Here is a 14,339-nt window from a genome sequence, read left to right as displayed (position 1 = left end):
AGGTTTTAGCTGGGTGGGGGGTTGGCCTCTTCTCCCAAGCAACAAGTAACAGGCTGAGAAGACAGCCTCAAGTTGCACTAGGGGAGCTTCAGGCTAGACATCACAAGGAAGTTCTTCACAGAAAGGGTCATTAAGCACTGGAACTGACTGCCCAGGGAGGTGGTGGAGTCACCATCCTTGGAGGTGTTCAAGAAATGACCGGACATAGCGCTTAGTTTTATGGTTTAGTTGACAAGGTGGTAATTGGTCAAAGGTTGAATTTTATGGTCTTAGAGGTCTTTTCCAACCTAAGTGATTCTGTTATCTCAATTTTTTTCTACTGTTACTTCTAAATGATGACTTGTCAGGTGACAAATACTTCTCCAGCTTTCTTGCTTTGTAAGACTATATGTATGTCTTAAATATGCAAGAAAGAGTATATTCAGCTGTCCTCACTTTAATTAAGCTATGTGTTACACCCTTCTAGAAGTAGACCTCTGTGGTCTAGGTACAAACAAAGTTGTGTTGGTTGTCAAAAGCTTATACACAATAATACACGAAATGTCATCAGCTTCCACTCAAACATGCTATTGAATATACATCTGACAGGAGCCCCCAGACATTACCCCATTTAGTTTCTTTTGTATCACCAGAACATGAAAGCTAAATACCACTGGACTAAAACATATCACCAACTCTGAAACACTCTCCCACAACACCAACAAGGAAAGAGCACGGCAGGAATTTCTTGCAAGATAGAAGGATTTCTAAAATTAGATGTGACTTAGCTATAGGAATGATAAAAGTAAAATGAATGAAATGTAAGATTGAGGGCTACTAAACAGCCAGAGCTGGGAAGAACATCCTCAAAAACAGATAAATACAGCCTTAAGTGTTATATACTGCAATATGAAATTTTAACTTCTTAGAAGCTTCTAGGGTTTGCAACTGCTGAAGACAGGGTGAGACTCTACAATCTCTAGCTCAGAAAACCATCTTCTCCTATATTTAGCTTTTATTCGTATTTTTACATCATTATGGTCTGAGAAAGTATTAATTTCCACCTGTTTCTTATTAGGTTTTTTCCCGCGAAGATAATTGTTCTCTCCCTACAGCTCACAATCACTGAAAGCTGAGGAGAAAAGGAAACACTATGTAACCTATGTTATTTGGTGAAATCGAGCTAATAAAATTTTGTAGCATTTCTGGGACTTCAACAACCCTATAACTGTTCACCAAGCAGCATTTACTGATCCTATTGAATCCTCTTTCTTTTGTGGTGCAATCCAATAATGGGGCAGATTTAAAAAACAAAACAAAACAAAACAAAGAAAAAAACCCCACTTTACACAGAGAACACAGCATATTCTGACCAGAAGGGTAAAACCTAAAAACACTCACCCTCATTAGAACAGCTGCATTAGTAGCTGGACATTGTAAACCAGGAAGATTTGTTTGCCATACCAGTGATGTTCTCCAGCAGAGTTAGTAAGACTTCCATAAACTACCAAAGACTTTAAAAACAGAAATATTTCAATGTTACTAGAAGAATTAAATTATTCATGATTAATAACCGTTTTTGAGCAATGTCCTTTTCTCTTTTATTTACAAACCTGTTTTCTACAAATATATTAGTTTAATGAATTTCCTCAAGATGGTCTAGGAAAACTATGACTTCACTGGAACAGTTGCCTTTGTAATCCACTACATACGAACTGTCCTTTAAGCCACATTGATGTTTCTTCACTTAGACAAGGTTTAAATAAAAAACAACCTCCAGAAACAGCAAAGAATATATATTATCACGTGTATACATGCATCCATTTGCTACTTAGAGTGTCAAGACAAGGCAGAAAGTCTCTCCATGGACTCAAAATATCTCACCAGATTACTAAAGGACCCAAAAGATCCCCTTGGAGTTCCAAATCTGGCAAAGTGGGGGAAAAAGCCCACTTTTTTACGCTGAGTAGTATGTAGTATATGTACAGAACCACAGAATATGCTGAGTTGGAAGTGACCCACAAGGATCATCAAGTACAAATCCTAGCTCTGCATGGGACCACCCCCAAGAGTCACACCATGTGCCTGAGAGTGCTGTCCAAATGCTTCTTGAACTCTGTCAGGCTTGGTGCTGTGACCACTTCCCTGGAGAGCCTGTTCCAGTGCCCAACCACCCCCTGGGCGAAGAACCTTTTTGTAATACCTAACCTAAACCTGCTCTGACACAACTTTAGCCTGGATGGCTACAGCAATAGTAGACTAAGTTGTGAAAGCTCATGTTAATTCATGGCATTTCAAACTTTTTGTTAAAATATGATTTTTTAAAATTTTGATTCTTCACAAAAACAAAACCTGTGGCCTGAGGAATGGGTATAAGGTCTGTGTGATGAAGCTCCGCAGGGGGTAGATGCACAAAATTGCAAGAAAGTACTGGACTGCAGAAGGATGTCTGGGCACCCACTGGTACTACAAACCTGCTATCTTGCAAAGTGAGGAGAAAGCAAGCAGAAAAATCTCAGTATCCTTCAGGTGAGATACAAAGATGCTGAGAAAGACAAGAGTCAGACTTTCTCACCCTTGGGAACCAAAAATCTACAAGAGGGCAGTGCAGCCTTCTTCATATTAATTGGTAGTCATACTGCACCCCATGAAACACTAAGGTAGCCCTCCATAACCATGAATTTAATAAGCACACTTCACAAAAAGGAATTGCACAAACTTTAAGAGGATGAAAAAACCCAACACACAGTAAAACCCCACATAACAAGCTCAGCATACAGATCTAATCATAAAGATATTCTTGGATTATTTTTTACTTATCAGTCACACTAAATCCATCAGTAGTCTTCCCAAAAAGGAAGAGTTTTGAAGTACAAAATTAGAATCCCTAACTAACCCTAACATTTCTAACATTTCAGGATTAAAACACAGGCATCTTTTGCAACCCACAATCCCCTAATTCAGGTGATACATGTTATAGAAGTCAACATGAACCCTGGAAACCCAGCAGCTTGCTTCCCCTGCATACGATTAACGGTGCTGGAAATTACTAAACATGTAATAAATAGTAATTGCTTTTTAATCAGTGCCACAATATTTGATGCTTGCACTGAATAATGCAAGACCATATGGAGAACTGCCAAGTAAATCTGTAGCATCTAGTTGAATTCACATTAAGCTTCATTTATGTATGTGAATTTATGTATAAGTGAATATATTTATACATGGAGAACATGAAGTGCTCCATATATATTACGTTATCAATGTTGTCAATTAAATTTTCATCCAGATGAAGTCTGTATGTGTTGATGCTCACGTCGGACTATTGATAAGTCTGTTCCCAATTACTCCACTGATGTGATCTGAAGACACCTAACAGAAGGGCTCTACTATATCTAAGTAAAGATATATCATCCTGTCTTTATACACTCCATGCACAGAGCCAAACCAAGAAACTTGCCTGTTCTCTCAGTCTGCTAATGTCTCTGAAAAACCATCAGAGAGGACCACCACGTAGCTAGCAGCTGTTTCTTAGACATCTCTAAATGAAAGATTTTCCCTTTTTTAAGATATAGGGATGATGAACATGACTAGAAATAATCTGAAGTGACCAAGCACAGTGGGAGGGAGCAGAAGACATGGCTGTGCTGAGAGCTGCATCCAGGTGCTGAGCCTGTGGGTGCCTCGGAAGCAGACGGACAGCATGAAAAATTAGGGAAAGTGTTCCTGGGCTGGATACATTTGAGTAATGAGGGAAGTTTGTAAAAGTCAATCAGAAAAAAACATGCTTAGATAAGATCAGACTAGAGCAAAATAGACAAACAGGAGAATCAAATCACAGTTGAGATCTCAAAGATGTGAAGACCAAGTGGAGAGAAAAGATACAGAAAGAGAGAAAGCAAACTATGAATAAAAAGCGGCATTAGGTCAGTGTGAAAAATTATGATTAGCGAGAAAAACTGGCAATAAGAATGGTGAGTGTGAAAGCAAATTATCTGATTTTAATATAGTAGGACAAACATTAACAAGGACATTGAAAATTACCATACAGTTTTCCAGTTCCCCAGAAAATCTACATATGATTGGGAATAATTCACACCACAGCTAGGAGAGACTGAGAAATAAGTATGAACATTACAAACGACAACTGAGTAAAATTTACTATCTTTTCAAGAGATTGTGGTATGTAAAGGCTCCAAGTCAGATATTCAGAGGAACAGGGTGGTAAGCAGCAGCATTTCACAGGTGCAAAACAGTTACTTTCCCAAACTCAAGAACATCCAACTTTCCATCCCTTCAGCAACCAAATGCAAACACGAATGTTGCAGGTCTTGAGCAGGGCACTGTGGAAGATAAAAATAGTTCTGCCTGCAACAAACACTTGTCTCTACAGACTCACAACTCGGCAGTTGAGAAGCACGAGGTGCACTTTTCCATTTCCTAATAGAACATCAAATCACATGCTCAGCCACTTGCAGATTAAAACTAGCTGTCTTACAGCTGTGCAACTAGTGATAGGATTAAAGGAACACATAAAATCCTTGCAAAGATACTTGTCAAATTTGGGATTCTCCAGATACAGCTCATCTCCAAAAAAGCCACAGTGCATAGCACATGGCAATATCAAAAACATAGCAGAAGAGGGAAAAAGTTCCAAAATGCTCGTAACTAACGAATGTATATTGTAAAAATGCAGAGAAGTTTTGCAGAGAAATTTTATTTCATATCAACTCTTTAGCAGCATACCAGGGTGGGGGGGGGGGGGAAACATTAGAGAATTGAGTTGCAGAAGGTTTAGAGGAGATACAGGTGTTTAAAATAAAAAAGAATGGCTCTCTACATGTTAAATTGGAAGAAGAGGAGGCAAGAACAGAGACCAAAGAACAAGTTTTTGCCACGCTCTTGCCAACATATATGACCTAGCTACTGCAGAGAATGCCAAAAATTATTTTTTTTTGGATCTTGCTGAAGTGCTGTCACAACAGCAGTCCAGTGAGATAAAAAGGCACTCAAAACTGCAGGCACGCTTTAAGCTCACTAAGCATTCTGTTATTCTCTGATAGCTTTCATTTTATTACAGAAATGTTTCCACATGGAAATGACTTATGTGTGCAAGGAGAAGCCTCTCTCCTGAAGAAGATTATAGAAATACATCACAGAAAACCCCAAAGAAAGCACCTGGTTGCCCAAAAGAATATAGTATGTTCTAATTCCCCCTTTATTATATTTTTCCTGTTTCTTCTTAATGGTAGAGAGATACAGACAGAAGAAAGGAGTGGAAAAAACCAAGTGAGAAACAGCAACATGGAGCACTGCAAGGAAAGAAAGGTTAATTACAGCACAAGAAAAGATGCAAGGAATGTGAAGAATGTCAGCAAGCAAATAAATCAATAATCTACAGTAATCATCTGCATTCCTGAACTACCTTGAAAGCAAGGATATCTGCCCTTAGCATTCCTGACAACAGTAGAGATATCCAAGGAAGACCCCCCCCCCCGCCTGCTGCACACTCAGTTTCTGCCAGCACCCTTGTGTCAACAGCTGATTACAAGGGAACTTTTCCAAAGGGAGCCTGTGCTACCTCTTATAACAGCTTTTTTAATTTGAGCTTGTAAATACGAGACAGCCCAGAAATATTAACAAGCCAAAATTCATGTTCTGATTATTGCTCTTAGTTGAAAAAAACCTCAAGGTCATTACCAAACAATTGCAGGAATGATGCACTAGGTTCCCCCCTCAACACTGCTCTCTAAAACATACCAGAACCTAGCAGCTCATATGGAATAACAGCACAGATCAATAAAACCGGAAGACTAATGGGGTTTTACAGATATTTTTCTTCACAATGGTATCAACATACTATAAGACTTTTACAAAGGAAATGGAAGGTGAGCAATAGAGACAAGGAGACCTAAAAGTCAAGACTTCACAAGTTGGAAACATTCTGTATTGCTGATGGAGAAAAACAAAAAAAAACCAAACCCCAAACCAAAACAAAACCCCAACCCTCAAAACAAGTATATAACTGACATGAAGGAGATGCCATCAAGTAATATGACACAACAGAAATGGATCTGCAGAGCCAAACAGTGGGTGCTAAAGCCCTTACTGACAGCCACCCCTTACACATTTCGGGGGAGGCTTACTTCAGATGAACTGTAGACTAGTCACATGAACTGAGAATCCAGTAGGGTTTGAGCTAAATAGCCTGGTTTAGTTTTGTCCATAAAAGAATTCAGATCAACCTCTGGTGCAAACCAAAATACTGGAAATGGGGAACAGAAATTCAATTCAGCAGTGCAATCCTCGGCCACTGCTAACACAGATTTACCCGAAGTTGCAATATGACTCTGATGCTATATATAAAAAGTCTTGTTAGTCCAGTATCTGTCTCAAACAAACAGCAACAAAAAAGAAAAGGATAGAATGATTCCATGAGCACTGTTGCTTAGAAGATCACTTTTGTCTACAAGACGTAGAAGTAATTCTTCAAAAATTGCTTTGCCACACAGAACATAATGTAAAAAACCCACCAAAAATTTTCATATAGAATTATTTCTAAACTGGACTTGCTTGTCTTCATGCATACACAGAATGCTTTTGCAACACTTGCTTTTGCAAATGAAGCTGATACAATACAATTAGGTAGCTGGGGGCATCTTTTTATGTGACTGAAGAAATTTCCTAATGAAGTGTAGCAATCAAAACAAGCCTATTTTCAATGTCATTCCACAGCAAAGCTGGAGGCTCCACCCCCAACTGTCCACATGTATTCAAGAGATTTTACAGTCATCTTTTACATAATGGATGCAATTACATTAAAAAAAAAAAAGAGAGAGAGAGAAAACTTACTGTACCTGTATGTTGTTCTTCAATCCAAGCTTGTAGATACATGAAGAGGAGTAGACCAGCTACTCCAAACAGCAGTACAGACACAAAGACTTGTCTTAGGTTCATGACCCTATCAGGGGTCCTCTTTTCAGCTTTCGAAAAGACTCATGGCTCACTTTTCTGAAGTTTTCAGCATGCCTGCATCTTCTTCAGTATCTTCCCCAGAGACACCAACCTGGAATAACAAGAGATGGAGGTTGTTTTCCATTTTTATTCTTCACCAGAGACTGTGTAAACAGCATACTATATACAAGCTGGAACTCTTACAAGACACTACTTTCAATGCTTATATTTCTGTTCACAGCCTCAATGCTTTTTCTACCCCCATATGAATTCCAAGCAGAGGTGTTTCTTGAAGTAGCTGAAAAGACAATTTCACCTCCACAACACCAAACATTACCCGCTGCTGTAACAGAAGGAGGTGATGACCCAAACGAGATCATCAAGTGTCACACCAGCACATCACCAGCACATCACGCTGTCTGCCAACCTTCACAGCTGAGAAGCTACAACAAGCAGCTGAAGCCTCTCAGGAGCCTGCAGTCACCCCCACAACACAACAACTCCTTGCAGTGCCTCAACATCAGTTCAGCCTATGCATCGTGGAGTCATACTCTGATGTTTACCGTCAAATATGAATCTAAGGTGAGTTTTTCAGGGTTACAGAATGTCAGTAATGAGAATATATCAGTATATCAGAATACATCAGAATATATCAGTAACGCAGCAGGAAAGGAATTAGTGGATCATCTTTTTACTCAGCTATTTTGCAACATGGAGAAGGACCTGTCAGGAACTCAATTCTTGCCACTAAGTTTAAGGAAAATGAGCTCAAATGTAAAAACTTATAAAAAAAGATTACTTTCTTGCACGCTAGTGGGCCCAGAAAAAATAATTTACCTGATACTCTGCACCTGACACAAAAGGTTCATAAAATTCAGTTTATAACATCAGAAAATAGAAGACAACTCCTTAACCTGAATGAGAATGCCTTCACTTTGAAAGCGCATTATTAGATGCGGAAGAGCATCTAGGTGTTGAAACTAGCCTCATACCAAATGTGTTAAAATTCAATATAATGGACACCCTTGTAAGGGTACATCTGACAGAAGAGTCTGGTGAACTACTTAAGCAATGCTTAAGGAACCATTAGTCAAAGAATCAACAAGTACAAACCTCTTCTGTTTCGCTGTAGACAAAAGCTATGTTGTTCGTGTAACAGGACATTGGCAACATCTGGATTAGGAAAAAAGATTAAAAAGAGCAAATAAATAAGATGTGAGGATCTGAATAAGTATCTTTGAAATAAAGTATTTAAATTAGAAAGCAAGAATCAATTTCTTTTGAAAAAAAGTTGTTTGGGATTCACAAGTTTCTCTCATAATAGAAAAGTAAGCAATCTGGACACACACAGTGACAGGAGCACGCTCCAAATAAGCCTGCTTTTGTGGTTTTGTCACTTTCTTCCATCTCCGACCACACAAAACTCCCAAATTTTCAGCCCTTCTTTCTGAAAAGTGTCCTTGAGGAGGGGCAAGAAAAGCTTTTCAGGCCACACAGATGATGCTGAAAGTAAAGTATCTCAAACCACATCTCCATAAACATTTCTGACACATGTAGGCTGGCACTGCTGCGCTCTCCAGTCACTTGCTCTCGTGACCCCTGACTGCCCAGCTCTTGCCACTCTTGCCATGAGGGCTTACACAACTGTTCAGTAACATTCTTCTGAATGTTCATCCAGCTAAACAGATGGATGAATAGCTCATCCAGCTAAAAACTGCCCCAGAAAAAGGAACGGGGACCTTACTGACCAAGGAAGTCAGGAAACACTAGTTTAATCAAATTACAGCTCCCAAAGGATTCACCCAAGGAATAGCGCTGATGTTTTTTCCTTTAGCAGTAGCAGCTATTGCATGCATCCATGAAACATGATAGCACAGGATACAAAGCTGACCTTGCCCAGACACCATCATGGTTGCATCCAGCACCATCTACGAGACCTGAAAGGTGATGATGCAGATGCACAGTAAAATCAGGAGCACTTCCTAATAATTTAACCTGACAATAAGAAAACAGATGTTCTTCTACTAGGTAGTTTTGGTTTTGAGTGGATAGAAGTTCCTAAAAGGAAACAGCAGTTCCAGGTGCCTTTTTTTTTTTTAAACTACTGAACATACCCTAAAGCCAATTCACTTCACCATCACTACAATTATCTATGTATCAAGAACTTACATGTTGCTTGCAATTAGTTTAATATATTTAAATTTAATTTATATGAAACTGTGTTCTTTGTTTATATGTTGGCTAAGTTTTAAGGTTAGTTTTAAGGTTAGTTTTAAACAACAGTAACACTACTTTTAATTAAGACTACCTATTTTAGCACAGGTCAGACTCTAAATACATCAAAGCCATCCAAACTCCGAAGCTATTCTGCTACCTTATAAGATTTTAAAGGCTTTTCAGCTTGAATAAGTAGTTTAATTTATTTAACACAGTGATTTGTAACCCACATATGAAAAAATTATAGTGACATTTAAAAAAGTCTGCGTGTATGAGCGTTCTATCAGAACTTGAAAAATGGCTGCACAACATTGACAAATTTGCTCCTTTGGTATTAAAAAGCAACGCTTATGGATAACACTCTCAGGCACCCTGGAAAAGAGGAAATACCTGCAAATATTCTTTAATCAAGATAAATGCTTTCTTGAGGCTGTAAAGAGCCAACAAGCAATTACTTTCAACTTAGGTATTTTCGAAAGGCACCAGCCGTATCCAGAGGTTCAGCATCCCTACTTAAGCTGTGAATCCTGCTTTGCTACCAATCGTGGGCAAAATGGCTCCACTGGGGGGTATCTTGACCATCCTGCTGGATGGGATTCTTGCTACAGGGAAACTAACATGGCCCTCCCTTGCTACAGGGAAACTAATGCTGTGACCCTCTTGTCTGTGCTGAACTAGATTCTTGCTTTTGCCCAACCTCACCCCCATCTCTTTTGGGTGTATGGAGCCCAATGTCCCATCTGTTTCAACTCAAGCTTTCACAGAAAATGTCACAGTGACCCATGCAACCTTTTGAGTATTGGAGAGAGATTACTACATACTAATCTTATCCACCATGGACAAACAGTTAATCTGGCAGAAAATAGCACTACATGCCTTAGAAGACAAACACAGACTTCTTTGCAGCAAAAATGTAGAAATTTAACAAGTCTATTGTCATTCACTTCTGAGGCCAAATTGTTAAACGTTTGTCAAATATTAAGGGTTTTGAGAATGCACATTCCACTGATATAAAATCCTTGCATTTTTCCCATTGTGTTTGGGTTCAAAGACACACATTCCTGTACAGGGCCAACACAAGCAATTGAAATAGCACAGCCACCCAAAAAGGGGGAAGAGTCTGCCTCCTGCTTTTGGCATGATTCTTCATTTCAGTACATCATCCACCTTTTTCTTCCTGGCAAGCAAATATACCTGCAGCTGAGGAGAGGCACCCCAGCTCTCAGGTACCATTGCTGGTTTCTTCCTATTCTAGACCACACAAAATCAATGGCATCTGGTCACGGGATGTTTGTCTAACTTTAGATTTCCTTGCCACTGTGACCCTCACCATCATCTAGTTCCAAAATCAAGGACGTATAAAAGTAAAACATTAGATTGCCTCAATCTATTTAGAAATCTTCCTTTTACATTCCTGTTCACCTTTTTTTCCTTCACCTGAAAAAAAAAAATAATCAAGAAGCATGGTTAACCAGCAGAATACAGATGAAAAAAATCCAGACACTCTTTATAATAGTCAAAGCATTCATATTACTGTGGGATACCACAAATTCCCACCCACTCGGTATCTCCTTAGACACAGTTGAATTAATGAAAGAAAAATGAGAAAAAGGACACAGAAAGCTACTGTAACCTCATGCACAATTTTTTTTTTCTTTTTTTATTCCCTCCGTCCTTCCTTACCTCAAGAAGCACTACATTTTCTGATACCTCCACTGGAGTTATCACAGCAGAAGTTTTGTACCGAGGAATGTTCTGCTGGACACTGGCCCAGGCTACTTTCAGCCCAGTCTGTGGAAGGAGGTAAGGATATCTTTTCACTTCAACGCTTCCCCTCCTCCCTCACTTCTCATCTGTTATCTTGTGTCCTACTTCACATACAGGTGATCCTTCAGGATCATCTTTCCACTGTCCACATCTCAACTTTCTGGCTTCGCAACAACTAGCACAAGGCACAGCTCCAGCTCTCAACAATGCTTGCACAGTTCCTCATATCAGGCAGCGCTCCTTTTTGTTCTGGTTTAATCCAAAGGTTGCTAGAAATATACATACAATATTTGCCATTTTCTATCTCCAGCAAGTTACACTGAATATTATGGTTGGGTGAAGTCAAAGGCCCTACGGAAATTTGGTATAAGTGAATAGGCAGATCGAGATAATCCAACTGTGTTGCTGAGAAAGTTTGTAAAAATTAAAAAAACACAACCAACCAATCAAACAAAAAAACCCTCACCAAACCCCTACATAAAAACCCCAACCAAAAATCACCCCAAACCAAACCAAAATTCACATAATGTAGCCCTTCCTGTCTATAAGAATCTTCTGGGGAGATACAGACAGGGCAGTGGGGAGATACCCAGCATCCAAGCCCTCTGGTACATCAGTCCTGCTGACACCTCAACACTTCTGCACCTGAAGAGCTGCTTATAAGAATGCTGTGTCAAAGTGTAACTGAAGACACCATCTGGCCTGCACAACTTTTATCACTGGCAATAAAAGAAGATTACTACCTACAAACATTGCAAATCAAGTTAAGAGAATTTTGTTGAGAGTTCCATAAGACACAAATAATGAAATATTTTTTTTATGAAATACGTAGGGATTTCTTTTTGAAGGAGAGAGCTATTTTTATCAAAGTGAGCATCTTTCATTCACCCACTGATAATCCTGAAACAATAAAGCCGCACCAAAAAAACAGAGCTCCAAAATTTAAAATTTCAACTGCAGTCAGGAAATTCCATACATCAACATCACCAAAGTAAGTTCCCACCTAGCCAACTTGTACATATTTAACATTTTTCAACTTCCCTCTCCCTCGTTACATAGCAGACTACAATGTTGTTATAGCAATTAAGTTTTATTATTAATACACTTTACAGCATACAACATATTGTACAAAATGAATAACATGGCAAAGAAAATATGGTTTGCATTTGATTTCACCATTTTAAGCTATTAACGTCACTAGTTCCTCATTATCCTTTCCATATATTTTCAAAGAAAAAAACTCCTTTTAATGAAGCAATGGATGTAAACAAGACTCATTTTAGTAGAGGCATATATTTGTTTCTCGTGCCATTAAAACTTTCCATAGGAATTGTACTAGATGACTGAAAGCAATCCATAGCACCTGCATTGCTTCTGAGAACATGCACACCACTTACCTGGTTCTGTACCTCAACCATAAATCCTGTTAAACTTCAGACCATATTAGTATAATGCACACAGCAACTTGCCTCAGATACTTGTAGTTTAATTTAAAGCTGCATTTCTAAACAAACAAAAATTATACTTGTGTTAATAACAGATAAATGCGAAGTTGTCCTATCCATGGGTATGCAGGTTAACACACCAGCATCATGGAAAGTTTTGGTTACTTACAGAAAACAGAGAAGACACCAAAAGCATCGGGATCTGGAACTTCACCACTTCACCAGAATATTCAGTTCTAAGGGTTTCACGCTACAGCTGCCGGACATCGCACTTAGAAAAGGAAAAACCATTATTATTCTTAGTAACAGTTCCCACTCAGGACTGAGGGACCTCAGCAGACAAAGTTTGACATGCTTGGCTCTTACCTGTCTGAAGCACTGCTGGAAGTCAGTGAGCAGTCCCACATGGAAGACACCTGGATTCTGGGAAGTTAAAAGAGAAACAGGGCTCACGAGACAGGAACTTGATGGCTCTCAGTCTTCTAGCAGGATTGGAGGTGGGCTTTTTCCCCTCTCTTAGAATGGGGAAGATTAGGAGAAGGACTGTGTCAAAGCAAGATCTTCCCTTTTTTTGAACTGGTGAAATGATTCGTCTTGTTTATGGACTGCAGTGAACCCAGGTGTTCTCAGCACGCCAATAAGACTCGCAGCCTGCCCCAGTCATCCACTCTACTGCTATAAAACGCACAGGCAACACCAGTCCATTTTTTATTTTGGAGACGAGCCACGAATTCCCGGCGTGTGACGGAGCGGGGAGGCGGGGGGGGCGTGAGGAGTCAGCAGAAAAGTTGGTGGGTGCGCGGAGCGCGGAGCCGCAGCGGGGGCTCTGCGACCTCCTCAACTTCGGGGGACGAGCCGCAGCCCCCTCGGGGCCGGTCCCGGCACTGCAGCCCCTCGCCACGGCCGCGCCAGAGGGTCAGGGCTGACGCGGCCGAGGCTCGCCCGCCCCCCTAGACTGCTCCGCGCTGAACGCACTGGGGCGGCCGCGCTGCCGCCGCCGTCGCCTCCCCCTCCCGCCGGCAAAACTCCCGGCGCCCCGGGGCTGGGCGGTGCCGGCGGGGGAGCGGCTGCTGGCGGGGCCGGGGAGGTGATCCCGCAGCAAGCCCACCCACCCTCCTACTCTCCGTCCCGCTCGTCCCCCGCTCGTGCCCCCCGGCTGCACCTCACCTGCCCGCTGCTCCCGCCGCTCCCGGGAAGCGCCTCCGCAGCGGCGCCTACACACTAACTTTCCTTGCCAAACTTTGGGACCGGGCGGGCTGGGGAGGTGCCCCCGGCGGCACGGGACCCCCCAGGACCGGCGGGCGGGTCCCCGCGGGAGCAGGTGAGTCCCGCCCCGCACAGCCCGTGTGATGGCGAGGGCAGCCGCGCTCCCTCCCTTGTCACCCGGAACCCGGAGCCGAAGAGCTTTGCTGGAAGGTTTTTTGTGTGCTGTTACAAATCCATGGGTAACTCTCCCTGTGTTAGCGTATAAATATGTCTAAGCTGCCAGGTAAAGGCAAGTCATAGCTTTAATTAGCTATTAAAACAGGTAGTGTAGAAACTTTATTGTCGTCTATGGGAAACGGGATGACAGAGAGAAATATTTAAATAGTGCTTATTAGAGCGTCGTATGTGCCTTACAAAAATTATCAGCTTATTGTGACAATAGACCTGCCATACAGATAAATGACATTATCTCTCTTTAACGGGAACGTCACTTTTCTTACATTTCCTCGAGGAAGCCCTTGAAGAAATAGCTCTGGCTGTTGTTAAGGGGGGGGGGGGAGGTGAGCACAGAGGAGTTCTGACTTTCCAGAGCTGTGCTCAAACCACTTCTATCCATCTCTCGTTTAGGCATTTCACTGCAGTGCTGTGTCCCTAGAATTACCCCAGCATGCACTTCTGAAATGTACACTGATTCATTGCCCCATTGCTCACTTACGGCATAAGGCCTTTTTTTGGAGTAACTGTAATGTAACCTTCATATTTTTACAACAT

General features: G+C 41.0%; 1 protein-coding gene across 1 annotated transcript in view; it reads right to left on the bottom strand.

Moving 5' to 3' along the window:
* The window catches only part of CHST9 (carbohydrate sulfotransferase 9), a 91,022-nt gene extending 77,872 nt beyond the window's left edge, over nucleotides 1-13,150 (bottom strand). Inside the window, 3 exon segments of the mRNA XM_032684888.1 lie at nucleotides 6,837-7,045; nucleotides 12,532-12,633; nucleotides 12,729-13,150. Coding sequence (XP_032540779.1) covers nucleotides 6,837-6,936 — 100 coding nt within the window. The 5' untranslated portion in view covers nucleotides 6,937-7,045; nucleotides 12,532-12,633; nucleotides 12,729-13,150.
* Between the last annotated feature and the right edge of the window lie 1,189 nt (nucleotides 13,151-14,339).

The sequence above is a fragment of the Chiroxiphia lanceolata genome, chromosome 1 (assembly GCF_009829145.1).
Source record: "Chiroxiphia lanceolata isolate bChiLan1 chromosome 1, bChiLan1.pri, whole genome shotgun sequence".
Taxonomy (NCBI): domain Eukaryota; kingdom Metazoa; phylum Chordata; class Aves; order Passeriformes; family Pipridae; genus Chiroxiphia; species Chiroxiphia lanceolata.
The sequence above is the reverse complement of the archived record's forward strand: the minus strand, read 5'-3'. Positions and strand labels throughout refer to the sequence as shown.